Source organism: Pelophylax lessonae (assembly GCF_965119305.1).
Source record: "Pelophylax lessonae genome assembly, chromosome: 2".
NCBI classification, from domain to species: Eukaryota; Metazoa; Chordata; class Amphibia; order Anura; family Ranidae; genus Pelophylax; species Pelophylax lessonae.
The window spans coordinates 388,901,793-388,928,075 of record NC_138769.1 but is presented as its reverse complement, the minus strand read 5'-3'; the positions used below and the strand labels follow the sequence as shown (position 1 = coordinate 388,928,075).

The following is a 26,283-nucleotide window of genomic DNA, read 5'->3' as shown; positions in this document are numbered from 1 at the left end:
ACCCGTCAAAGGCTGAAAAAAAAAATGACACAAATGTTTTGTTTTTTTCAAAAAATTCCCACCGCGCTACAGCGCCCCTCGAAGGTTAGGTAAGCGCACTGCAGACCCCCAGCAGAGTGAGCGAGAGAGACCCCTAGACTCACTACCCAGATGCAGCAGGCGACCTAGAATGTCTGCACAGCAGGTATCAGCAGCAGCTCGATCCAAAGAAGGAAGGCTCTGGGAAACAACCCAGGGTATAGGGGGCTTCACCCACAAAAAAAAAAAAAAACACCTCCAGGAACTCCCATTCTGATTCCTATTGTGAGAACCACTGCAAAATGGCCGTGCTGGGTGTACCAAGATGACCACCGATCTCAGCACATGAGGCTACAAGAAAATGGCGGCCCCATGTGGCCAGCAGAGCAGCTGAGGACCCTCGTGAGGACCATCCCAGACTCCAAAACAGGATCGATCGGCAGGTGGGCTTTGGAGGAACAGGTAAAGACCCCTCGGGCGCAATTGTTCATCTGGCGCCGGCACATTCGGCCGGGAGCGTTTTCCCAGCCCCCGGGAGTAGGCCCAAGAGCCCCCTGTGTGAGGTGGGTGGCAGGCAGAAGAGGGGGTGCGTGACAGGACAGAGGGAAACCTGGGAATGTGAGGGTCCGACCGTCCCAGGGTGGGGCCCGCGTCCACCGCCAAAGTCCGCCAGGGGAAGAGGGGGGAACATTTACTCACCATACAAGAAAAGGTGGGCGCCATCTTCTGAAAGAATCCCTTTCTGCTGAAGTGGGGGGCTGTCAGCCAAATAGGAAAGCTGTGACTCCGGCCTAGACCCGGCCATATGCGGTCTGGCGAGACATTTAACTTGCAAGGCCAGTCCCCGTCCAGTGGGCCTGCGACGCGGCCGACCCAGCGAGAAGCGAATGTCTATGCGCACGCGCTGGCCGGCTGGGGTGACCACTGGATCTGTACATCCAGCCCGTCGCCCAGATTCAGCATAGTTGCTTGTAGATAAAAAATCCGGAGAAAAAGCCAACTTAAAAAAAAAAAAAGTTATCTAGAAAAAAACTGTTGCCAGGACCAGAGATCCCAGCAAGGAACTAGGTCCTTACTCCTAACTAGGCAGATTAAAACTGACATCCTATGCAGGAAAAGAGGGCGTAGCCAGAACATTTTTTTCTGCCTAGTGTCCTATTCCTGTAAGGGGGCAGTATAACCCTACTGATATGCATCATAGACTGCATCTGTCAATGAACGATAAAGTGAGTACACCCCTCACATTTTTGTATAAATATTTTCTTATATCTTTTCATGTGACAACACTGAAGAAATGACACTTTGCTACAATGTAAAGTAGTGAGTGTACAGCTTGTATAACAGTGTAAATTTGCTGTCCCCTCAAAAGAACTCAACACACAGCCATTAATGTCTAAACCGCTGTCAACAAAAGTGAGTACACCCCTAAGTGAAAACTTCCAAATTGGGCACAAAATGTCAATATTTTGTTTGGCCACCCTTATTTTCCAGCACTGCCTTAACCCTCTTGGGTATGGCGTTCACCAGAGCTTCACAGGTTGCCACCGGAGTCCTCTTCCACTCCTCCATGATGACATCAAGGAACTGGTGGATGTTAGAGACATTGTGCTCCTCCACCTTCCCTTTGAGAATGGCCCAGAGATGCTCAATAGGATTTAGGTCTGGAGACATGCTTGGCCAGTCCATCACCCTTACCTTCAGCTTCTTTAGAAAGGCAGGCGTCATCTTGGAAGTGTGTTTGCGGTCGTTATGTTGGAATACTGCCCTGCAGCCCAGTCTCCAAAGGGAGGGGATCATGCTCTGCTTCAGTATGTCATAGTATATGTTGGTTTCCTAATTAAACTGTAGCTCCCCAGTGCAGGCAGAATTAATGCAGCCCCACACCATGACACTCCCACCACCATGCTTGACAGTAGGCAAGACACACTTGTCTTTGTACTTCTCCCCTGGTTGACACCATCTGAAACAAATAAGTTTATCTTGGTCTCATCAGACCACAGGACATGGATCCAGTAATCCATGTCCTTAGCAAACTGTTTGCGGGCTTTCTTGTGCATAGTCTTCCTTCTGGGACGACAGCCATGCAGATCAATTTGATGCAGTGTGTGGCATATGGTCTGTGCACTGACAGGCTGACCCCCACCCCTTCAAACTCTGCAGCAATGCTGGCAGCACTCATACATCTATTTCCCAAAGACAACTTCTGGGTATGGCGCTGAGTAGGTGCACTCAACTCCTTTGGTAGACCATGGCGAGGCCTGTTCTCAGTGGAACCCTTCCCATTAAACCACTGTATGGTCTTGGCCACCGTGCTACAGCTCAGTTTCAGGGTCTTGGCAATTTTCTTAAAGCCTAGGCCATATTCATGTCGAGCAACTCCTCAGAGAGTTCTTTGCCTTGAGGTGCCATGTTGAACTTCCAGTGACCAGTATGAGTGAGAAAGATAACACCATATTTAACACACCTGCTCCCCATTCACACGAGACTTTGTAACACTCACGAGTCACATGACACCGGGGAGAGAAAATAGCTAATTGAGCCCAATTTGGACATTTTCACTTAGGGGTGTACGCCCTTTTGCTGCCACTGGTTCACACATTAATGGCTGTGTGTGGAGTTATTTTGAGGGGACAGCAAATTTACATGGTTAAACAAGCTGTACACTCACTACTTTACATTGTAGCAAAGTGTAATTTCTTCAGTCTTGTCACATGAAAAGATACAAGAAAATATTTACAAAAATGTGAGGGGTGTACTCCTTTTTGTGACATACTGTATGTGCACATACATATATACTAACATACAGACTCCAAGAGTTTTGGAAAGGAGTGCTAGCTACTAGAAATACAGTCGGTAATGTGGCTGTTCCATTATGTCCCCTAATATTTTTACTGGACCTCACTGATCTAGTCGAAACCAACATACTAAACTGTGTATGTTTTTCTTTGCTTACTATGCTAGACAAGAAATTCTCCTTCGCCAAATTCTCCTACGGTGTTTGTTTGGAAGACAGCTATAAACGGGTCTCTTCCACTCTATAGACTTACATATATGCAAATAGAAATTGTCCTGCAAAATTTGATAAGATTTGAAGCAGTTGAATAGATGCTCAAACAGTTTGATAGTTATAAGCTAATTATATATTACTGCAATTGCTTTCTATTACCAAGATTACGCCTATTTTTTAATGTTATTTTTCTTTGGCCTCCCACTTTCTCTTTCTCCGATTTCCCCTCTAGGCCAAGTTAAAAACACACACACACACTTCTTGCAACACACCCCCCCCCCCCCCCGCAACCAGACTGTGTAAATAGGCATAACAAGTACAACATAAGCTCCGGGAAGATTTTACCCCCTTCCTGACCAGGGCCTATTTTGCGATTCGGCACTGTGTGACTTTAACGGACAATTGCGCGGTCCTGCGACGCTGTACCTAAACGAATTTGACGTCCTTTTTTTTCCCCTAAACAGAGCTTTCTTTTGGTGGTATTTGATCACCTGTGCGATTTTTTGATCATGCGCTATAAACAAAAAAAGAGCGTCAATTTTGCAAAAATAACAATATTTTTCACATTTTTTTATATGAAATTCCCCAAAAAAATGTAAAAATCAAAATTTTTTAACATTTTAGGCCAATTTGTTTTATGCTACATATGTTTGGTGAAAAAAAAAAAAAGCAAAAAGCGTATTTTGATTGGTTTGCGCAAAAGTTGCGTTTACTAAGGGAAAGATTTTTGTAATTTTTGTTGTTTTTTTTTTTTAAATGAGTAATGGCGGCGATCTGCGATTTTTTTGAGGGACTGCGACATTGCGGCGGACAGATCGGACCCTTGACTGACATTTTTGACACTTTTGGGGTTACCAGTGACATTACTACAGTAATCAGTGCTATACATATGCACTGTTACTGTAAAAATTACACTGGCAGTGAAGGGGTTAACTTTTTTTTTTTTTGAGAGGGAGGGGTTAGGTGTGTCCCTAGGGGCGTGCTTCTAACTGTGATTGGATGTGGCTACTGGTGTAAGAACAGAGATCAGAGATCAACGGTCCTACATAGCAGAACCGTGTGATCTCCATTCTTACACAGGGAAGAATGACAGGCGGCTTTGTTTACACTAGCCACCTGCCTTTCTCTGCCTGCCTTTCTCCAGCTCGCTCCCTAGAGCCTCACAGGCTAGCGACCTAGTCTTACGATGCTTTGCCTGTGAGGGGCTGACCGCCGCAGTAAATAGTCGTGCGGCGGTCGGCAAGTGGTTAAGTAAAACTTACAGTAAGTGCACGCATGACATCAAGAGAATGTAATAACTTTCCTTCTCCGAGTTAGGATCTGGAAAAAAAAAAAAAAAAAGAAGGTAGTAGGATTTCCTGATTCAAATGAAAGGCAGACACTACCTTGGGCAAAAAATCTGGGTGAGGACGTAAAATCACCCTATCTTGATAAAATATCAAGAATGGCTCTTAACAGGAAAGAACAGCTAGTTCTGATACTCTTCTAGCTGAAGTTATCGCAATCAAAGACCAATTTTCTGGTCAAAAGAACCAGGGGAACCTGCCCCAGAGGTTCAAAAGGCTGTTTTTGCAAAATTGCGAGCACCAAAATTAAGTCTTGAGGACACAATGGTGGCTTCACAAGTGGAAGCAAATGCAATATTCCCTGGACGAAGGTTTCAACCAACGAATGGGTAGCAATCGGAGCTGGGAAAAAAAACGTTAAAGCTGAACTCGTGCCTTTTAATCGTGCTCAAGGCTTGTTTCATATCTACCCCTGCTTGCAGGAAAGATATAATTCTCCCGATAATATATGTGCGGGGATGCCTATTCCTGGCTTCATACCAGGCAATGTAGGATTTCTAGACCCTGTAATAGATATTCCTAGAGACTGGTTTTCTAGCGTTTATCAGTGTATGAACTGCAGGGCCAGATACACACACCGCTCCTCCAAGATTAAGGCTTCAATAGCCAAGCCGTCAAATTTAGAGACTGTACTGCAGGGTGGAATATCAGACCTTGAGAGAGCAAGACCAGACGCAGTGGAAGGGCTCAAGGCCTCGTCACTGCCAACCTCTAGATTTGTGCATACCAAATCCTCCTTGGCCAAGCCGGAGCTACCAGAATTACTGGTTTCCCCTGTAGCTGGATGCTGCGCAACAAACACGGTATCAGCTGCACCAGAGGAAAGGCATACATCAGGGAATACTCCTTCCCTTCCAAGGAGTCACCAAAGCATCCACTCCGACTGCGAGTGGATCCCTGGTCCTGGACACAAATCTCTCCAACTTGCTGTTGAACCTGGATGCCAACAAATCTACGTCTGGGACCCCCCCCAGCGTAGGCAGATCGACTGAAAAATCTCAGGATGTAAGTACAGTACTGCCAGTTCTCTATTCCTGGAACACTGCTGTCAGGCATGGCACAAACTTCTCTGCCCAGGACAGGATAATATCCACCTCATTCTGGGCTGATAGACTTCTTGTGCCTCCTTGATTGTTGACATAAGCCACGGCCGTGGCACTGTCGGATTGCACCCTGACAGGGTGACCCCAAAGTCTGGGCATCCAGAATTTCAGAGCCCAACTGACACGTATTTCCAAAACGTTGAGGAGACGACTCTCTACCCAAGACCATTTCCCCTGGACGGTAGCTTCCTCCAGAAGCGCTCCCCATAGAGACTGGCATCTGTAGTCACTATCTTTCAGGTCACTGGAAGAAAGGATTTCCACTTCTCCAAATTTCTGGTCAACAACCACAAATTCAGACTGTGCCATACCCTTGGCCCCAGAGACATGGACTGAAATTTCCAGCTCCATGCAGACAAAATGTTGTTCTGCAAGGGTCTGGCATGGAATTGAGCATAGGGAATGGCCTCGAATGAGGACACAATCTTCCCCAGTAACATCATGCAAAGATGTATAGAAGGATATCTCAGCCTTAGTATGGATCGAACCTGATCCTTCAGGTCTGAGACCTTTCTTGCTGGCAAGAATATCTTTGCCTGTACCGTGTCGACAAGAAACCCCAGGTATTCCAGACGCTGGACCAGCTGTAATGCTGAATGAATGCCAACTTCCAGTTTTAAACCCAGACGTTTTAGAAATTGTACTGTCTGAAGGACATTTCGGCTTAGAGCCAACGCCGATCGATCTATTAGTGATACATCGTCCAGATATCCTATTACAGATAGGATATAGGCACATGAAGATAGGCATCCTTGATGTCTATGGATGCTACAAAATCCCTTCCCTGTAGGGAGGCTATGACTGAACTAATTGACTCCATAAGGAAGGAAGGAACGTTCAGAAACTGGTTTAAAGCCTTGAGATTCAGAATAGGTCTCAAATCCCAGTTTGGTTTGGGGATTATGAATAGGTTTGAGTAAAAACCCTTGAACCTTTCGATTTCTGGAACCTCGGTTATCACCCTTTGAGCTCTCAGCTGGCTCAATTCCTGAAAGAGAGATTTTAGGGGATCTGTTGGTACACTTGACCTAACCAACCGAGGATGTGGAAACATCCAAAATTCCAGCTTGTATCCCTGTGAAATGGTGGAGACAACCCAGTTGTCTTGAATCTGCCTTCCGAGGCTCGGGTACCATCTTTTTAGTCCATTGACTGTTTTAGATGGATCCAATAGCTAACCCCCTTAGATCCAGTGATCTTTGTTCGGGGTATGTAGCATAATCTTCTTTAAAAACATAACATGTGGAGCACCTCTCCACAGCGACCTTCACCTTTTAGACACTGTCGAAAAAACTGAGGTACTTCCTGTATGGGAGGGGTTATATAGGGGGGTCATCAATTCTGATTGGTTGCCAGTGTCCTTCACCTATAGAGGGCTATATAACCCATATGCTATGATTTATGGCTCTGTGTCCCGTGATGTAGGAAAAGAAAAATGAAGGTATTATTTTGGTACTTCTGGGAGACAAGGTGACAGCTGGAGCTGAAAGGCTGGTTATAGATCAACCAAGGTGACCACCATGATTTGGAACCACACTAAGTAGTTTACAACTGATACTGTAGATAAACTACTGTCAGACAGTGTGGCTGTAAAACTAAGGATGCACAGCTCTTTACAGCCCTCTAAATATACTGAGGGGAATTTATCAAGACTGGAATCCTGGAGTAATTGTACACAGCAACCAATCAGGTTCTAGCCTAAATTTTCAAGGCTTAAAATATAACTAAGGCAAAACCTTTTTTTCCAAGTTTTGGAGACTGGAGAGACATTAGAAAACCTATAAGGTTTTTATTGTTGCTTGTACCCCCAAGTATGGAGATTCAGATTACCCCTTGTTATTTGTCCAATTCACTGTAATCATCAAGAGTGAAATTGAAAGGAAGCCCCAAATTTGGAATTTCAACCAGTTCAGGAATAAAGGAGAACTTTTCCAATGAGGACAATTGTTCTGGCGACAACCAGGGATTCCCTCACTTTGGATGCATTTCCTCTTAATTCCGGTTTTGGCTATAAAAACAGAAAGTGAAGGAAAATCTCCCAATGGGACACAGTTGGAAAAACAAAATGACAGGTGTTTTAACAAATCCTTACCCAAACAAAAATAAAAAAAATGCTTTTAGTTCTACTTTAACTGAAGAAGTGAAGCTAGAAGCTGATTAGTTATTATGCATACCTGCTCCAGATTCTGTCTGCTCCAGTTTTAGTATATTACCTCCACAGTATTTTCAGTAAATGCATATTTAAATCATTACAGACCTATTTGCAGTAATTTTTTTTATGGACTATACATTTATAAAAGGTTTGTGGTTTTATATAATGGTTCTTGTATTACATCTCGGGAATCCAATTACTTTTCCTCCCATACATGCTGAAATAAAATATCAGCCACACAGAGAGCATTGTTTTCAATACATCGGAAGACTTGCACTGTGAGAAGAAGAATAGCACAACCATTGTGTAGCACTGCAAAGCAGGGTTTAGAGCCTGCTTAAGCATGGGTAGGTTACCCCTTCATACATGTAGATTTATTAACTAATCAATTTTATACACACACAGATATATATATATATATATATATATATATATATATATATATATACATACATACATGCATATATACATACATACATACATATACACGTACACATATATACACACACATATATATCTCTGCAAGAAAACGTATGTGAACCCTTTGGAATGATATGGAATTCTGCACAAATTGGTCATAAAATGTGATCTGATCATCATCTAAGACACAACAATAGACACTCACAGTCGGCTTAAACTAATAACACACAAAGAATGAAATGTTGCCATGTTTTTATTGAACACACCATGTAAACATTCACAGTGCAGGTGGAAAAAGTATGTGAATCCTTGGATTTAATAACTGGTTGAAACTCCTTTGGTAGCAATAACTTCAACCAAACGTTTCCTGTAGTTGTACAGTGCACAATGGTCAGGAGTAATTCTTGACCATTCCTCTTTACAGAACTGTTTCAGTTCAGCAATGTTCTTGGGATGTCTGATGTTGATCGCTTTCTTGAGGTCATGCCACAGCATCTCAATCGGGTTGAGACTGACTGGGCCACTTCAGAAGGCGCATTTTCTTCTGTTTAAGACATTCTACTGTTGATATACTTCTATGCTTTGGGTCATTGTCCTGTTTAACACCCATCTTCTGTTGAGCTTCAGCTGGTAGACAGATGGCCTTAAGTTCTCCTGCAAAATGTCTTGATAAACTTGGGAATTCATTTTTCCTTCGATGATAGCAATCCATCCAGGCCCTGACGCAGCAAAGCAGCCCCAAACAATGATGCCCCCACCACCATACTTCACAGTTGGGATGAGGTTTTGATGTGGGTGTGCTGTGCCTCTTTTTCGCCACACACAGTGTTGTGTGTTTCTTCCAAACAACTCAACTTTGGTTTCATCTGTCCACAGAATATTTTGCCAGTACTGCTGTGGAACATCCAGGTGCTCTTGTGCAAACTGTAAACGTGCAGCAATGTTTTGTTTGAAAATCAGTGGCTTCCTCTGTGGTATCCTCCCATGAAATCCATTCTTGTTTAGTGTTTTACGTATTGTAGATTCGCTAACAGGGATGTTAGCAATTGCCAGTGACTTTTGTAAGTCTTTAGCTGACACTCTAGGATTCTTCTTCACCTCATTGAGCAGTCTGCGCTGTGCTCTTGCAGTCATCTTTACAGGATGGCCACTCCTAGGGAGAGTAGCAGCAGTGCTGAACTTTCTCCATTTATAGACAATTTGTCTTACTGTGGACTGATGAACAGCAAGGCTTTTGGAGATACTTTTATAACCCTTTCCAGCTTTATGCAAGTCAACAATTCTTAATCGTAGGTCTTCCGAGAGCTCTTTTGTGCGAGGCATCATTCACATCAGGCAATGCTTCTTGTGAAAAGCAAACCCAGAACTGCTGTGTGTTTTTTATAGGGCAGGGCAGTTGGAACCAACACCTCCAATCTCATCTCATTGATTGGACTCCAGTTGGCGGACATTCACTCCAATTAGCTCTTGGAGATACCATTAGTCTAAGGGTTTACATACTTTTTTCACCTGCACTGTGAATGTTTACATGGTGTGTTCAATAGAAAAATGGCAACATTTCATTCTTTGTGCGTTATTAGCTTAAGCAGACTGTGATTGTCTATTGTTGTGACTTAGATGATGATCAGATCCCATTGTATGACCAATTTGTGCAGAAATCCATATCATTCCAAAGGGTTCACATACTTTTTCTTGCAGCTGTATATATTATTAAATGTCCGTGTGGGTTGTTGTATGTTGGTGAAACTACACAGAAAATTAGGGATAGAATTGCTAGACACAAATACTCGATCTTTGATAAACTTGCACAGCTACGTTTAGCTAGGCATTTTGTAGAGCAGAAACATGCGGTTTCTCAGCTTAAGTTTATGGTTATAGATTGAATTTCGAAGAATCGCGGAGGGGGTGATCGGGAATTGATGTTGAGAAAACGTGAAGTTCAATGGATACATACACTGGATAGTTTACAGCCTAAGGGGTTAAACTCGGAACTGGATTTACATCTTTTTATCGGATTACTCGAAGGGGTTTTATGGATTTATTATATTTCATGGTTTTGTAGATTGATTATAGATACATTTGGATTGATATATATATATATATATATATATATATATATATATATATATATATATATATATATATATATATATATATATATACACACACACATTTTTGTACTTCTTATATTTTTACAACATTAGGATAATATGTGGATGCCTTTGATGAAAGTGATTGGATTGATGTGATACACTGGATCCTTTTTCCTCTCCTGTGGAATAATTAACACGATTGATTGAATTGTATAAACTGATTATTGTGACAGGTGGTTCCTATTAACATGTGGTATTTATAAGAGGAGTATAGATTTTGTGAACAGATATGTTCTGATCTGAGGAAGGGCACTATCGGTCAAGCCCGAAACTGTAATATTATGGACATGTTCTGACAGACTTTTGTACTATGTCTGTTTGATTGGATATTTCCAATAAAACTTTTATATGCAGCAATCCCCTTTGACATTTCCTTTATATATGGCCTATGGGACAGCCTGATTACTATGCACTAATCAACAGCTGAGTGCTGTTCACCGTAACTGATTATATATATATATACACACATATATACATACATACACACACACACACACACACACACACACACACAGGGAATATTATGTTGAACATGCTGACCTCTCACGCTTGTAGTTAAACATTTTTCAAAAGACAATATATAAAATGCAAGTACCCGAGGACTGAAAAAGTGATGCAGGTGGTCTAGGTTGAAGGCTCCAAAGATTCTCCACGCTGTTTCTGTCTTTGAGGTCAAGTAAATGAATAAGAATAAGAGGGTCTAGGTCCAATAAACTACTGCTGCTGGAAGCACTTATGTTCCCAGATCGCCTGGAGTTTCTGCTGCCACCATATGTATGACTACTTGCTGAAAAGAGAAAATAAAACATTTTTAAAGGAGAAGTCCACCTTTTTCAAAATTAACATTTATAGGGGGAACAAAATGTGCATTTATTATTTTTTTGCAAAGGAGCATGCGAAGCCTTGCAACCACATTTAGTGAATTGCAGGTGCAATGCACAGGTTCCCGCTGACTCTACCCCAGCTCCTTTGTCCATACCAAGTTACAGACTTTGTTACAGAGCTGGATGGGAAGTGTTGGTTGGATTACAAGTGCAGTGATCAATACAAGTCCATCAGCTGCGATAGATGGGATTGGTAAATAATTCATTCACACATCACACAAAGCCCTGCACAGCTGCACAAAATTCAAAAGTGACAGCTGTCTTCAGGGTGAGGTACTCTTAGTTTGGGGTGGGCAGTGTTTTTGGACATGTTACATCGCGAATATGGATGTAATGTAACACAGTCAAAAAAAGGTGGCGTTTTTAAGTGAAAAGATTTTAAAAAAGCTACACTAGTTAAATGTATAGTGAAGGCAGAGAATGAAAATAGCACCTGGTTCATGTCCAAAAGAAACAGCCCAAAAAGCTAGTGAGTTAAAAAATACTATGTAAAGTTGCAGCACCAGACAAATATGGGAGCTGGCACTGCAGTCTTTCAAATTGGCTTTACATTTTTCAGTCTCAGGGACAACCATTCTGATCCTGTCTTTCTTCCAAATGTATGCAGTACAGAAATTTGTACTCAATCCTGGATGGTTTCCTTCATGTGCTAGATCAGTGAATCAAAATACAATGAAGCCAGGATCTGGATGATGGTCCTGGAGCATGTATCTTTTACATGGTCAGTGTTGAATGCAGTGAAAACAGCCTTCTCACAGGGTGAGTTCATGATGCCCAGCACTCATAGTAGATCCAGAGTATCATTATCTCTGAAGACTGAGGGCACATTTTGGATGGGGAAATACTGGAGAGGAGTATTGAAACCTTAGCAGATTTTTCTGGAGCAGCTTAAAAAATATTAGTCCAGAATTGGAATTGAATACTTTAAAGGGTAACCCCACTTTAACTGGAAAAAACAGCAAATAAAAGTGTAATATATAGCATATATAATTGTGACAAGTCATATTGTAATTGATTAGTAAAAATGACCTTTCCTTTTCAATCTGCAGCCGCTGTCATTTTCTGAAAATGCAATGCAATTTGGCTACCTGGAGGTGTTCTATACACAGAATGCCCACCCAGATATGCAATTTCCTGCTTGTGCGATTAGTGGATTTTCCCAGAAGTCTACACTAAGATACAAGTCAAATTTTCTGTATCCCATGCAAAAAAAAAAAAACGGGATTTTGTACTTACTGTAAAATCCATCTCTCTGAGTTCATTGACGGACACAGCTTTCCATATTCAGAACCCCAGGGTTATATTGCCCTCTACAGGAGTAGGACACTCGGCAGAAAAAAAGACTTGGCTATGCCTGTGGGCAGTCCTAGGTGGTATACAGCCCCCTCTCTGCTATATGCCTACAGTTTAGTAACAAGCAGTATCGGAAGTATTAAAACTCCATAGAGGAGTGGGTGCTGTGTCCGTCAATGAACTCAGAGAAATTGATTTTACGCAAAGTACAAAATCCCATTTTCTCTTTCGTTCATTGACAGACACAGCTCTCCATTACTCAGAATCACAGGGACATCCCCAAGCAGTGCCAAACATGAGGGGTGGGACAACCAAAAAAATCCCGAGACTAAACACAATAGCCAACCAGGTAACAGGAGCTGAACAAAAAAACAACTGGAACCCAACCTGAAGAAAACACCCCTAGAGAGGGAACAGACCCTCTAAACAGTAGCCTGCAAAACTTTTTGGCCAAAGGAAACATCCACAGATGCCAACACATCAACTTTGTAGAACTTAGTGAAAGTGTGCACCGATGACCGGCTGGCCACCTTGCAAACCTGCACCACTGATGCTTGATGATGGAAGGCCCAAGAAGCACTAAGCACCAGAGTGGAGTGCGCGTTTATCAGGAAAGGAGGAACCTGACCTTTGACAGAATAGGCCTGAGTCACCGTCTGTCTGATCCATCTGGAAATGGTAGTAGAAGCAGCAAACAGCCCTTTCCTTGGCTCTTCCGTGAGCACAAACGGGGAGTCTGATCTCTGAAAAGACTCAGTGGCTGCCAAATACACCCAAATCACCCGAACCACATCCAGGGCATGCAACGCAAATTGCTTCGAATGTTTATGCCTGGGACACAGGGAAGGTTACACAAGGTCTTCATTCAAATGGAAATCAGACTACCTTCGGAAGGAACGTCGGACATCGCGAAGATTCACCCTATTTTGTGGACCACCAAGTAGAGGGTACAACAAGATAGTTCTGATAGTTCCGCCAGTTCTGACACCCTGCGAGCAGAGGTGATAGCCACCAAAAAGGCCACCTTTTGGGACAGCGTAAGCAAGGGAATCTCCTGAATATTCTCAAAGGGAGGCTTCTGGAGAACTCAAAGCACCAAGTACAGCTCCCTTGGCAGTATAGACTGCACCAGTGGAGTCAGATGTCGAAGACCTTGAATGAAAGTACGAACCAGAAAGTGCTTGGCCAGGGGTCGCTGAAAGACAACCGCCAAGGCTGACACCTGGCCCTTGATGGTACTTAAAGCCAATTTCTGCTCAACACCTCATTGAAAGAAGGTCAAAATCCAAGCGGTGAAATGTAAAGCAGGATGGAAGATTGGCCCTTGGGACAGTAAGACCTCACTGAGAGGCAGTCTCCAAGGGACGTCGACAACCAGTTGCACCAGTTCAGCGTACCAAGACTGGCAAGGCCAGTCCGGGGCAACTAGAATGACCGGAATCCCCTTAGCCTCGATCCTGCGCAAAAAGCGGGGCAAAAGCTTGAAAGGAGGAAAAGCGTAGATCAGATGATACTGGATAGACGGGGCTACCAGAGCGTCTATGAGGTCTGCCAGAGGATCTGTGACCTTGCCACAAACCTCGGTACCTCTGTTGAGCCCACAGATCCACCTTGGTGGTGCCCTACCGGAGATCTGTCTGATGAAACACATCCGGGTGAAAGGACCACTCCCCTTGGTCCAACGCCTGCTGACTGAGATAGTTCGCCTGCCAGTTTTCCACACCTGGAATGTGTATGGCGGAGAGAGACGGAACAAAGCATTCTCCCCACCTGGGGATGCCGGCTACTTCCAGGGCTGCAAACACACTCTTTGTTACACCCTGCAGATTGACACAGGCCACAGCCGTGGCATTGTTCAACTGAATCAGACTGAATCCGTACCGGAATCCGACCCCGGGGTCGATCCATCAAGTGATCCAGGCACAACCTCATCACCCGAAGTTCCAAAACATTGATCGGAAGTCTGGATTCTTCTAGCGTCCAACAATCCTGAGCGGAGCTCAGTTCCAGGATACCTGCCCACCCAGACAGACTGGCACTTGTGGTGACCACTGTCCAATCCAAAAGGATTTACCCTGCCTAACAGCGAAGCCACCAGACCAGGGTAACGCCACGATCTGATAGTGCTCCTCTCCCACAGCAAAAAAGAAGAAGTGCTGGTGTTGAACACATATGTGAATGTAAAACAGGAAAAAATCTGCGCTAGTATCGGACGTTCGGCCTGCCCCGGGAAGACGTCAACGATGATGAAACACGTTCGATTGAAGACATCACGCTTTCTTAGCCGTTACAGCGTTCCTTTCTCATGAGCTGACAGTCTGTTGGTTTTTGACTCGTTTGTGCTTGTTTACAACCTATCGAAGGTACTTCTTATATAATTGAAATAAAAGTAATTAAAATGTTAGCAGGCTTCACTATGCTTGTTCATTTTTTTTTTTTTTTTTTTTTAGTCCCGATCCATTTGGAGCTGCTGCTGCAAATAATTTATGGTCCATGCTACCTGTTAAAAAACGTATGCTAAGTGTTGGTGCTTGGTGGTGGATTTTAATCAATCAATGTTACTTACACTTTATGGACACTCTTGTTTAGTATCGAAAAGGACTATGTTCACCTAACACTGGATTTTGCACCTTGCTCATTATATCATTTTCATATGATTGATTTTTTTCTACATATTTTTTCAATGATCTATTTTGTTCATAATTGATTCACTGCATGTGCAGTTATTTTCATGGCACATTATTTAGCATATGATTATTTATGATTGCACTATTAGGATTTAGCGCCGCTTATTTATACTGAACATATTGGAATGTGCAGGTAAGCATCCTTAATATCAATAGAGGCCGGAAAATCCCCCTGATGGAGAGATGCCACCACTGTGCGAATGGACTCCATTCTGCATTTCTGTACGCGCACAAAGCAGTTCAAGGCCTTAAGGTGCAAGATCGGACGTACCTTGCCCTAATTCTTTGGAACCGTGAACAGGTTTGAATAAAACCTTAAAACCATTCCGATACCAGGACAATCACACTCTGAAGCAACAGGTCTTGCACTGCCCCAAAGAGAGCTTGCAATCGGTCCAGAGACAGACGCACATGGGAAGGGAAGAACCTTTCCGGAAAGGCTAGAACTAAACTATCCTGTTAACTGGACAGCATTACTACGAGGACCCATTTGTCGTTTACCAAAGAAGTCCACGGGCTTGAAAGGTTATGAACCCTTGTCAGTGGACCCTGAGGGACGAGAAAAAACTTTATGTGAGCTGAGAAAGACCGGCCACGTCTGTGCTGAGGTTCTTTTTCCTTCCTAGACTGTGGGAAAATACACACCTAAGCACCACTGCAGAAAAGGATAGCTTAGAAATCAGGGGAGCCGCATCCAAAGAGGCATCACAGACAAACTGCAGCCCCTGGACCAATTGGTCTGCCAATTCAGCAAAAGCAAGGGGAATCTGCTCACCCTCTAGGTCACAGCACAAAGGCTTTGCCCATTCATTTAACATTTATGACACCAGGGCAATGGCCAGAACAAGCCTAAGTGCCGAGCCAGCAATAGTGAACATATTGCGGGTCACAGACTCCCCCTTCCTGTCAGCCGGATCTTTAAAAGCTGGAGATACCTCTACAGCAATTATGGCTGCCTTGTTCAACCTAGAAAAAGGGGGGTCCACCACTGGTGGGACAGTATACTTCTTCAGAAGTGACTCCTCAAAAGGGGTACCTCACAGCTAAGCGTAGGAACCGCAAACGGGTGTTTTGGTTGCTCCAATTCTTTATAGACAAACTTGTCAAAATAGGAGGGATAAGGAAATACTTTTGTTGTGCGAAATGGCTTGTGGGTGTCAAAGGGGACAAGCACCTCCCCCGCAGGCTAAAATGCATCCTCCATTTTTAAAGTTTTCCGCACAGATGTAATCAGTGCATCAACCAACACCTTCTTGTGCGCAGCCACAGATGTGGAGGAATCATCCTCAATATCAGATAATCAGGGAATGTGGCTGCAAACCCCCCAGGGCGGGCCACGTCTGTGGCGGCCGTGTCAGATTCAGGATCTGACAAGACAGATGAGGCAGGGGAAGGTGGGGAGCACTTTTTGCTAGCCCACCTCCCAAAGGCCACCTTTACCCAGGAAACAAAGGACTGCCATCAGTGCTTCAATGGGTGGCTGGGAGCCCGAGGGACCCGCAGCCTCAGAGGGGGTCAGATGGGAAAACAGGCTTCTGAGACTCCATAAGTAAATAGAGGGACCCACAATAAAAAGTGTATAGCGCCACTATGGGACACCCCTACCGTGCTGGTAGCACCACCAGGTCACCAACGCTTTAACATTCACAGATAATCCCATTCGTTGGAAAATGTCAGTACATGCAACTGTGTCAAATATTGCCGAAGTACGAATGAACAGTCACAGGAGAACCTATTATGTAATTTTCAAAGCCAGTTACAGGTCTACACATGGGCACTACTGTATATATACACAGTAGATACAAGCCTGAAGGGGGCCATAGATGAGTATTTGTTTTAACTTGAGCCAGCTAAACGAAAAACAAGAGATTCCTCCATCCACACAAACCTAGAGGATGGAGAAATCGATCCTTATGTTGAGCAAGGACAGCCACATGATGATCAAAATTTGGCCAATCCCTGCTGAACGAGCTGAATTTTAATTAATGTCAAGTCCATAAATATTGGGACATCGACACAATTCTAATCTTTTTAGCTATATACACCACTGCAATGGATTTGAAATGAAACAAACAAGATGTGCTTTACCTGTAGACTTCCAGCTTTAATTTGAGGGTATTTACATCCAAATAAGGTGAACAGTGTAGGAATTACAACAGTTTGTATATGTGCCTCCCACTTTTTAAGGGACCAAAAGTAATGGGACAGATTAGCAGTCATAAATCAAACTTTCACTTTTTAATACTTGATTTATGACTGCTAATCTGTCCCATTACTTTTGGTCCCTTAAAAAGTGGGAGGCACATATACAAACTGCTGTAATTCCTACACCGTTCACCTGATTTGAATGTAAATACCCTCAAATTAAAGCTGAAAGTCTGCAGTTAAAGCACATTTTGTTTTTTTCATTTCAAATCCATTGTGGTGGTAAATGGAGCCAAAAAGATTAGAATAGTGTCGATGTCCCAATATTTATGGACCCGACTGTATAGCCAGCTTGTAGTAGATGTTGGAACAAATCTTAACTATCCTTAAACCTGCTCACAACCCCATTCTAAGCCTTTTCTAACTGCCCTGTAAAAGAAAGATTTCTATACTTACCTATGCGGAGGGCACCCCTGTCTGGGCACATGATCTCCCCAGCGTCCAGCTTAAATCAAGAATCAAAATCGCCGACAATGCAGTGTAGTCGTCAGCTATAGGCTTACTATGGGGCATCTCTCGATGGCTATCCCTACTCTACACTGAAGTGGACCACTATGAACGGATCATGTGACCAGACCAGAGCGCCCTCAGCAAAGCTAAAAAACTGGATTCTTATCTTACTGTAAAATCCTTTTCTCTGATGTTCATTGACTCTATATCTTCTTTACCCTTGGGTTTATGCTGCCCCCTACAGAAGTAGGTAGGACACTAGGCAGAAGAAAGTTTGACTACGCCTATAGGGCAGTCCCAGGGGGTATACTCCCACTTCCTGACATAGGTCTTCAGTTTTGTAACAAGCAGTGTCAATATAGGGGTGGGTGCTGTGCCCGTCAATGAACATCAGAGAAAAGGATTTTATTGTAAGACAAAAATCCAGTTTTCTCTTTTCTTCATACTTCCCCCAAAGGCTAAACGTAGCCAACAGGAGCTCAACCAGAAAACTGGTGCTCACCTGACCAAAAATAAAAGCACCCTCAAAGAGGAGTAATCCTCTCCAACAGTGGCCTGCAAAACCTTGCAGCCAAAGGCAGCATCCGAAGATGCCAACACATCCACCATCTAAAGTTTCATGAAAACGTGCACGGACGACCAGGTGACCGCCTTGCAACCTGCACCACTGACGCCTGATGACAGAAGGCCCAGGAGGCACTTAAAGCCCTCGTACTGGTAATGCACCTTAATAGGGAAAGGAGGAACCTGACACTTAATGGGATAGGCCTGCAACACCATCTGCCTGATCCATTTGGAAATGGTTGCAGCAGACGCGGCCTGCCCCTTAGGTAATCTCTTTAGGGTGCTTAGGCAACAAGGAAGGAGGCAACAAGGAAGGTGACAAAATGGAATGGACAATGGAAACCAGAGGTGACCTTAGGAAGGAATGACTGGCAGGGACAAAGCACCACTTTAACTCCGTGAACCACCAAGTAAGGTGAACAACAAGACAAAGCTGCCAACTGACACCCTACCTGCAGAAGAAAAAGCTACCAAAAAGGCTACCTTCTGGGACAAATGTAAACAGAGGAATCTTGCGAATATTTACCAATGGCAGTTACTGAAGAACCGTCAGCACCAAGTTGAGATTGCACGGGCAATGGAGACCGCACTGGGGGAGCCAAATGGCGAACCCCCTGAACAAAGATGCGAACCAAAGAATGCGTAGCCAAAGGACGTTGAAAGAAATCAGCCAGGGCCGAACCTGGCCCTTAATGGTACCCGAGGCCAGACGCTGCTCAACACCTCGTTGGAGTAAAGCCAAATTCCGAGTCACCGAAAAGGAGCGGGGGGTGAACCCCAAGAGATTCACACCCGAAAAGTACACTCCTCAAACGCGATGGTAAATCTTGCTAAAAGTAGATTTACTAGCTTGGAGCAGTGTGGGAGTCACTGATTCAGACAACCCTTAATCCTTCAGCACCAGGCTTCCGACAGCCAAGACGTTAGGCCAGCGACTAGAAGGCAAGATGGAAGATCCATGGGCCAACATATCTCCTCTAACAGGTGGACTCCAAGGAGCATCGGCGACCAACCATATCAGATCTTCATGCCAAGACCAGCAAGGCCAGTCTGGAGCCACTAGGATGGTCATAATCCCTTCTGCCTCTAACCTATGCAGGCATCATGGCAGAAGTACTAGAAGAGAAAATATGTATAGCAGAGGATACTGTTCCCCAAAGGAGCCACCAGTGTGTCTGATGTTAGCCAGAAGATTCTGAGACCATGCCACAAACCTAGGCACCTTCCTGTTGAGACGAGAGACCAACAGGACCACCTTGGCAGTTCCCTACCAGAGATACAACTGATGTAACACGTCCAGAGGAAATGTTATGTAGATTGATCCCCCCCCCCCCGAGCATAATCCGTGCCAAAAAACGTCACCCCACTCGGACAGGCTGGCATCCGTGGTGACCACTGTCCAGTACAGGGGAAGGAAGATTTTCCCTGTCCAAGCACCGGAGAGTGAAGCCACCAAATCAGAGACCCTCTCGTACCCCGGCTCAACAGGATCAGATTGTCTAGAGACTGGATTGTTGCCCCACATGGCAATAATCTCTCTTTGCAGAGGTCTCGTGAGGAACTGACTGTGCAAACGGAACAGCCTCGAAGGTAGACACCATCAGACCCAGCACCCGCATGCCAGTCCTGAAAGACAACCGACTGCTGGACAACAGGAGCTGAAATCATCCTACAGATTTTGGAGCTTGTCCCATGGGAGGAACACCCTAGCTGAGGCCAAGTCCAGAGCAGACCCAGATAGTCCAACCGAACTCCTGCAGAGTCTGCATAGTAATCTTCCGGTTGTTCTTTAGAGCAGTCGGAGACAGTGCTTGCAGAAAAAGATCATCCAGGTACTCAAGTACTGCAATCCCCTGCAGGTGCAACAATGGGGCCAACACTTTGTGAAGACCAGAGGAGTTGAGGCAAGACCTCTAGATAATGCTCCTCACCCGGGGGGGGGGGTCCTTACAGACTTAGATCCCTTGTCTTGAAATCCTGCTTAATGATATAATCCAGGAAGGATCCGAACAGGTGATCCCCCACAAAGGGAAGATCAGATAAGGCCTTCTTGGAAGTCTGGTCTGCAGACCAGCATTTCAGATATATCCTGCACCAAAGGACCATTGCTGTCACGGACAGCCTAGAGACTAAGCATCCAGAGACATCACAGACAAACTGCAACCCCTGGACCAACTGGTCCTCCAATTCGGCAAAGGCGGGAGAAGCTGTTCCCCCCTCCAGATCCTGGCGCAAAAGCTTTGCCAACACCGTTAAAGTCTAGGACACCAATGCTATAGTGAACACTGCCCTAAGGACCAATCCTGCCACAGTAAACATGTGGTTAGACAGTCTCAGCTCTCCTGTCATAAGGATCTTTTAAAAACTGGTGACTCCTCCACCGGGAAATGGGTGGGTTTATTCAGCCCAGAGACCACAGAGAACTGCCCAATTATTTAACAGAGACTCCTCAAGGGATATCGTCTATTGAAATGCTTAGGCACTGCTATATAGCATTTAGGACAACTCCACTGACTTGCAACAATTTTGTCACAGTAGGTGGGAAACTCTTTGCCACTTTAGAAGATCTGCCAGCACCAAGGGGTCCAGCGCCTCTGACGCAGCAGCAGCTGCACCTCCCATGTTTAAAAAGTCCTGCCTTGACATAATCAGTTCACCCACCAGCGCCTTTCATGCGTATATGTGGTAAAAGAGGAATCATCCTCAGTATCAGAGCACTAGAAGTGCGTGGACGCAGACCCAGTAGGGTCGCTATATACTAAACTCACCCTGAAAACATAAGCAGGGGAGGCCACCGACCTCAGTTCCGCAAGGAGACACCGGCCAAAGGTCCATAAAAGACCACCTATTAGACCCTGTAAAAAAGCAAGAAGGTCGACCTCCATGGAGGATATAAAAGGACATGGCCCCCTGAGTACCCTCGCCCACACAATAATAGCTTCTACACTAAAAATGAAGCGCCCCTGGATCAAGGGAGGCACCAGGCTAACTATATGGCCCAGCAAGTGGCAGGCCACGGCCATAATTTCAGTGGAGGCCCAGCCACATTTATCCGGATTCACAGTCTGGCAGATGCCCAGGGAGAGAGTTTGGGGCTTCAGCTAAACGCACTGAGGCCGCCCCCCAACGACGGTGCCCAAAGTGGCCGCGTGGCCTAGTAGGCCGCAACCTAAATTTTGAGGGCGCCCAGCCGCCAGGACGCGAGCCCCAGCGGAGCCAACCACCCAGGGCAGCAGGGGAGAAGGCGGATGCCCGTCAGCAGCTCTGTCAACTTCAGCAGCTCGGACAGCTTGGTCCATCAGCCACGTGTGTACCGCAAAGCCGCGGCCTAACTTTTTGGGCCGATCCGGCTGCGTGAGGCGCGTACCCCCGGATGATAAAAACATCCTATCCCCAGCTTGATAAGCAGCTTGGCCAGCAGCTCGGACAGCTTGGTCCATCAACAACGAGTAGGCCTCAAAACTGCGGTCTAAATTTTTGGTCCAATCCGACCGCGTGAGGCGCGTACTCGTGGATGATAAAACATCCGCTCCCCCAGCCCAACCATGGCCAAATATTCCAACCATGCATGGGGCAGGTGAGGGCAACCAACGCAGGAGGAACCCCCCTGTGGAGATGGGGGGAAAGGACATGAGAGGGAGGGAGCCTACCATCCCCAAGGAGGACCCCAGCAATTCCGTAAGAAAGGAGGGGGAACACCACTCACCACACCATGGCACCAGGCAGGCGCTACTCCCAGCAGTACACTACACTATCTTGGATAGGGGGTGCTATGGCCTGAGGTACGCTGCTACTCTAATCGTGACTGCTGTTGTGACTAGGGCTAGGCGACGTTGCGAGGCGGTTCACTCGCCGGCCAGCCCCCCGTCCAGTGGGGCTATGTTGCAGCCAACTTAGAGCAGAGCGAATAGTTGGGTCGCGCTCGCAGGCCAGACTGGGAAGACCATAAGGACCCAGGAGATCCAGTGCATCACCCAGTCCAGCTGTTGATTGTAGTTCACACAGGAACAAAAATAATAAAGAAAAGTAAAAAAATTCCATTAAAAAAGGAAAAAATGCCAGGACTGAAGCTCCCAGCAGAGAGCCAGGTCTTTACTCTTGAATAAGCAGAAAAAAACTGTATTCCTATAGCAGGAAGTGATGTTATACCCTCTGGGACTGCCTCAGGGGCGTAACCAAAAAGGTTTCCGCCTAGTCCTACTCCAAGAGAGAGCAGCATAAAGCCCCAAGGGTCTAGAAGACATGGAGCTGTGTCCATCAGTTAACGAAAAAAATAGACATTTTTCCTTTACCAGTTAGAATAAGCATTGAATGGGGGTGAGAACCGGTTTAGGTATAGTTAAGAAATTACTGGCTTACACTTTAAGTCTCTTTATTAGGGTTGACTTGTTTTGTTTACAACACACTCATAACATCAAGGTGAGGAGAAAAAATAAAAAGAAAAAAAATATTTTCTTAGCTCTGATCCTTCGCTAAAGTATTTTAAAATATTCAAGCTTGTCACATGTAAAATACTTGCATGGTAGGATTTAAGAATATGTGTACAGAGAATAAATTGCTTTTACACACACACACACACACACACACACACACACACACACACACACACACACAAAAACATTATAATGTTTTATAGTTTACAAGTTAAGAGGAAGCATGCAATTGGGTACCTGCTGATTAAAGCTTTAGTAAAGCAAACAATACTCAGAAAAGGGGCAGACATGTCCTAAGGTCCTTTTTATAGTCAGCTAACTATACAATGAGGAAAAACACAAAGCCCCGTAGGAGCTAGTGTGCACAAGTTGAAACTCTGTGTGGATCCAATTGATCAGTACTGTACTCTCAAGTGATGAAAAGGCACATGCTGGTGCTTTTAAAAAGCTGAAATTGGAACAGTCTGTAGTGTGCGTTGGCAGAGGGACTCCGCTTGCTAAGATTTTTTTTCTTTCTATAACATTACTTGTTTGTTTAAAATCGTACCTGAGGCTCCAGCTGCGCCAGCTACATCTTCCATCAATTCTCCTTCTTCTAAATCCATGTTACTGCCGTACTCCACATCATTTTCCCCAGACCTAATCGAGAACAGACACAAAACAGATAAAATGCAAACTTTCCTTTAATGTGAAATGGTTTCTCTAAAAAGGGAACCTTTGCTTAGGCCATGGGCATTTAATGTAGAACTAAACCCTCCAATCTTTTACAGCCAAGGAAGCTGCCATCTTAGGCCCTGTTTGATCTGGAGTTGCCATGGTGCTGCACACGATGGCTTGACTGTTTATTTGGCAGCACAAGCCCCCATGACAGTTATCAATCACGACATGCCTTAAAGCGGTGCTCCAGCTGTGGAAAAAAAAAAAATTAAAAGTCAGCAGCTACAAATTCTGTAGCTGCTGACTTTTAATATATAGACACTTACCTGTCTAAGGAGCCCGCGATATCAGCACCCCAGCCAATTTTCAGATCGGCTGCTGGGTGCCGCAACCGCCATTCTTTCTAAAGGGAAACCAGCAATGAAGCCTTTTGGCTTCACAGCCAGTTCCCTAATGCGCATGCGTGAAGCGAGTTGCGCATTCTCATTGGCTCGGGGGTGGGTGAAGGAGAATGGGGATGGAACTTCCGAGGGACAGCACTGCGGCGCTGTCTCCCGGAAGTGGGGAAGGGTACCTGTCAAGAACAGGTACCCATTTCCCCCTCCCCCCTGAAAGGTCCCAAATGTGGCACCGGGGGGGGGTGGCAGATGAGCGGAAGTTCCACTTTTGGGTGTAACTCCGCTTCAAATGTAACTGATTTGCGAATCTGTTAAACTGATGGGTTTTAGCTCCATTTTAAGAGTTACATAATCTTAACAAGGCATAAAAGAACTTTAACACAACACCAATAATAAACAGCTCTCAGGGAGCAAACCAGACTGCACAATATAATGTGTGAGTGTCGATGCACTACACACAGATGAGTCCTTTAGGAGGTCCATGGGGAGGAAAATGTACAGAGGGATAACCGCACTGCTGGCACGGCCACGAGCTCTGGAGAGAGCTAGAAGAAGGAACTCTGTAGGCAGATAAGGATAGAGAAAGAGAGCAGCGCCACCTGAGTGTGGTAAAACGATTTATTGGTACACACAGTAATAGTGACTCACAGGATGATTATAGAGATGCACCAAGAAGAAATGTTGTTCATCCGGTCTGTGGACGTGGGGTGGCGTGTAGGTGTGCAGCCTCAAGTCCCCGGCTGTGTCGGTGGTGCCTGATGAAGGAGCACGCATGCTCTGAACGGGGGCATTCCCCTGCGCTAACTGGACGTGACGACATTGAGTGAAGCGGAAGCTCCGGAGATCCAGGAAGTGCCGGAAACCACCGACACAGCCGGGGACCTGAAGCTGCACACCTACACGCCACATCAACAGAGCAGATGAACATTACTTCTAGATGCATCTCTACAATCCTCCTTGAGTTACTATTATTGTGTGTACCAATAAATCATTTTACCGCACTCAGATGGTGCTGCTCCCTTTCTCTATCCTTATAAAAGGACCTTTAAAAACAACCTTACTGACCGTTTTATCTCTGGGTACTGTGAAGTATGGTATCCACAAATCAGCAGAAACACTGTCATTCAAGTTCTTCTCTCAGAAGGTCAGCATCCCTGCTACCCACTTCTAGCAGTGACTCAGCAGCCTTTTAGGCTTTTAATCTTTAATGTAAACATGAAGGAGCTGTAGGAGGGAAAAGCAGGGAGCAGCGAGAAAGACGTGAATGACTTCAGTGCAAGCAATAGACAGTCAAGATCAGAATTACTGGATATTCTACAATAGGAAGCCCGCTGTCCAGGCTGACCCCCCACTCCTATCCAGGACATGGCCATGCCATTTAGCAGCTTGGATATCCTCTCTTCCCATGCAACCATCATCCTCACAGCAGGGAGAGGGGTTTCGGAGATTGGCATGTCTAAATGGAGGATGGGAGATGCCAGCTTTTGAACTTAAAACAAAATTAAAGTCACAGATTTTAAGACTGCAAGCAGGCATATTCTTCTGCAATAAAATAAACATACCTGCCTGTTCACACTCTTCTTTGGAATGCAAGTGCAGCTCATCTTATATTTCGACACATACACAGGAATTACATCATCTTGCACCAGCCAATGAAGACTGCTGCAGCTTGGCCCTCAGAAGGGGCTGGGTAGAAGATGCCCATTTCGGCAAGGGATGTTGGACCTTTTAAAGAAAGGTAATTATCGGGACTTTAGTTCCGCTTAACAAGTGGGCGATTGGATACTAGGGCACAAGGCGGTCCTTACAAACCATACAGTTGTATGGTAAAGCGGAGTCCCAGGAGTTTGTGTTTGTTAAAAGTCAACAGTTACAAAAAGTGTACCGGTCATAATAATAATAGGTACCCGCTACCCCCCACCCACCAAAATGTGGCATTTCAGGGGGTCAGGAGTCCTTAAAGCGGAACTCTTCCACTTTTTTGGTGGAACTCCTCTAACATGAAAACTGTGCCTCCTGCTCATGCCTCCAGCCCGTAGGACTGTAAAGGATGGGAGCTGCGAATGGAAGGTAGGGGTTTGTTGCAAAGGGGGCTGTGATGCTAAAGGTGATGTAATGAAGGAGGGGCTTAGGACACTAATGCAATGGGAAGGCTGTAAAACATCTAACTCATAGCACAAACATGAGAGTCAGGCCTCTTCTAGGAGAAAAATGTACTGAATGCTCCTTTGTGCATTTTAATTCAATACCCTTGCTTTACAAGGTATTTAACCAAACACAGGCAACTTTAGATGCTTACTTTAAAGCCTGCTGCTTGTTTGCCCTTTTTAACAGTGACTGTATAAAAGCAGAACTAAACCCACAGATTTAAGTTTCCCAAAACAGAAACATTCAGGACATGCCTTCAATGATAACAGTTACAAATATTAGTGTGCTTATGTTAGCTCTCAACCAAACTGCCAAGCCATCAAATGGCTTGTGTCCTAGCTGATCACATGTGAAGCTCCATGGCA

The 26,283-nt window shown here is 44.9% G+C and overlaps 1 protein-coding gene across 2 annotated transcripts in view; it reads right to left on the bottom strand.

Moving 5' to 3' along the window:
• The window catches only part of TRIM37 (tripartite motif containing 37), a 442,208-nt gene that overhangs the window by 167,774 nt on the left and 248,151 nt on the right, over positions 1-26,283 (bottom strand). For both annotated transcript variants that reach the window (XM_082244828.1, XM_082244829.1), the window contains exons 17-18: positions 23,263-23,354; positions 10,795-10,986 (exon numbers count right to left, since the gene is read on the bottom strand). In XM_082244828.1, coding sequence (XP_082100954.1) covers positions 10,795-10,986; positions 23,263-23,354 — 284 coding nt within the window. The remainder of the gene's footprint in view (positions 1-10,794; positions 10,987-23,262; positions 23,355-26,283) is intronic.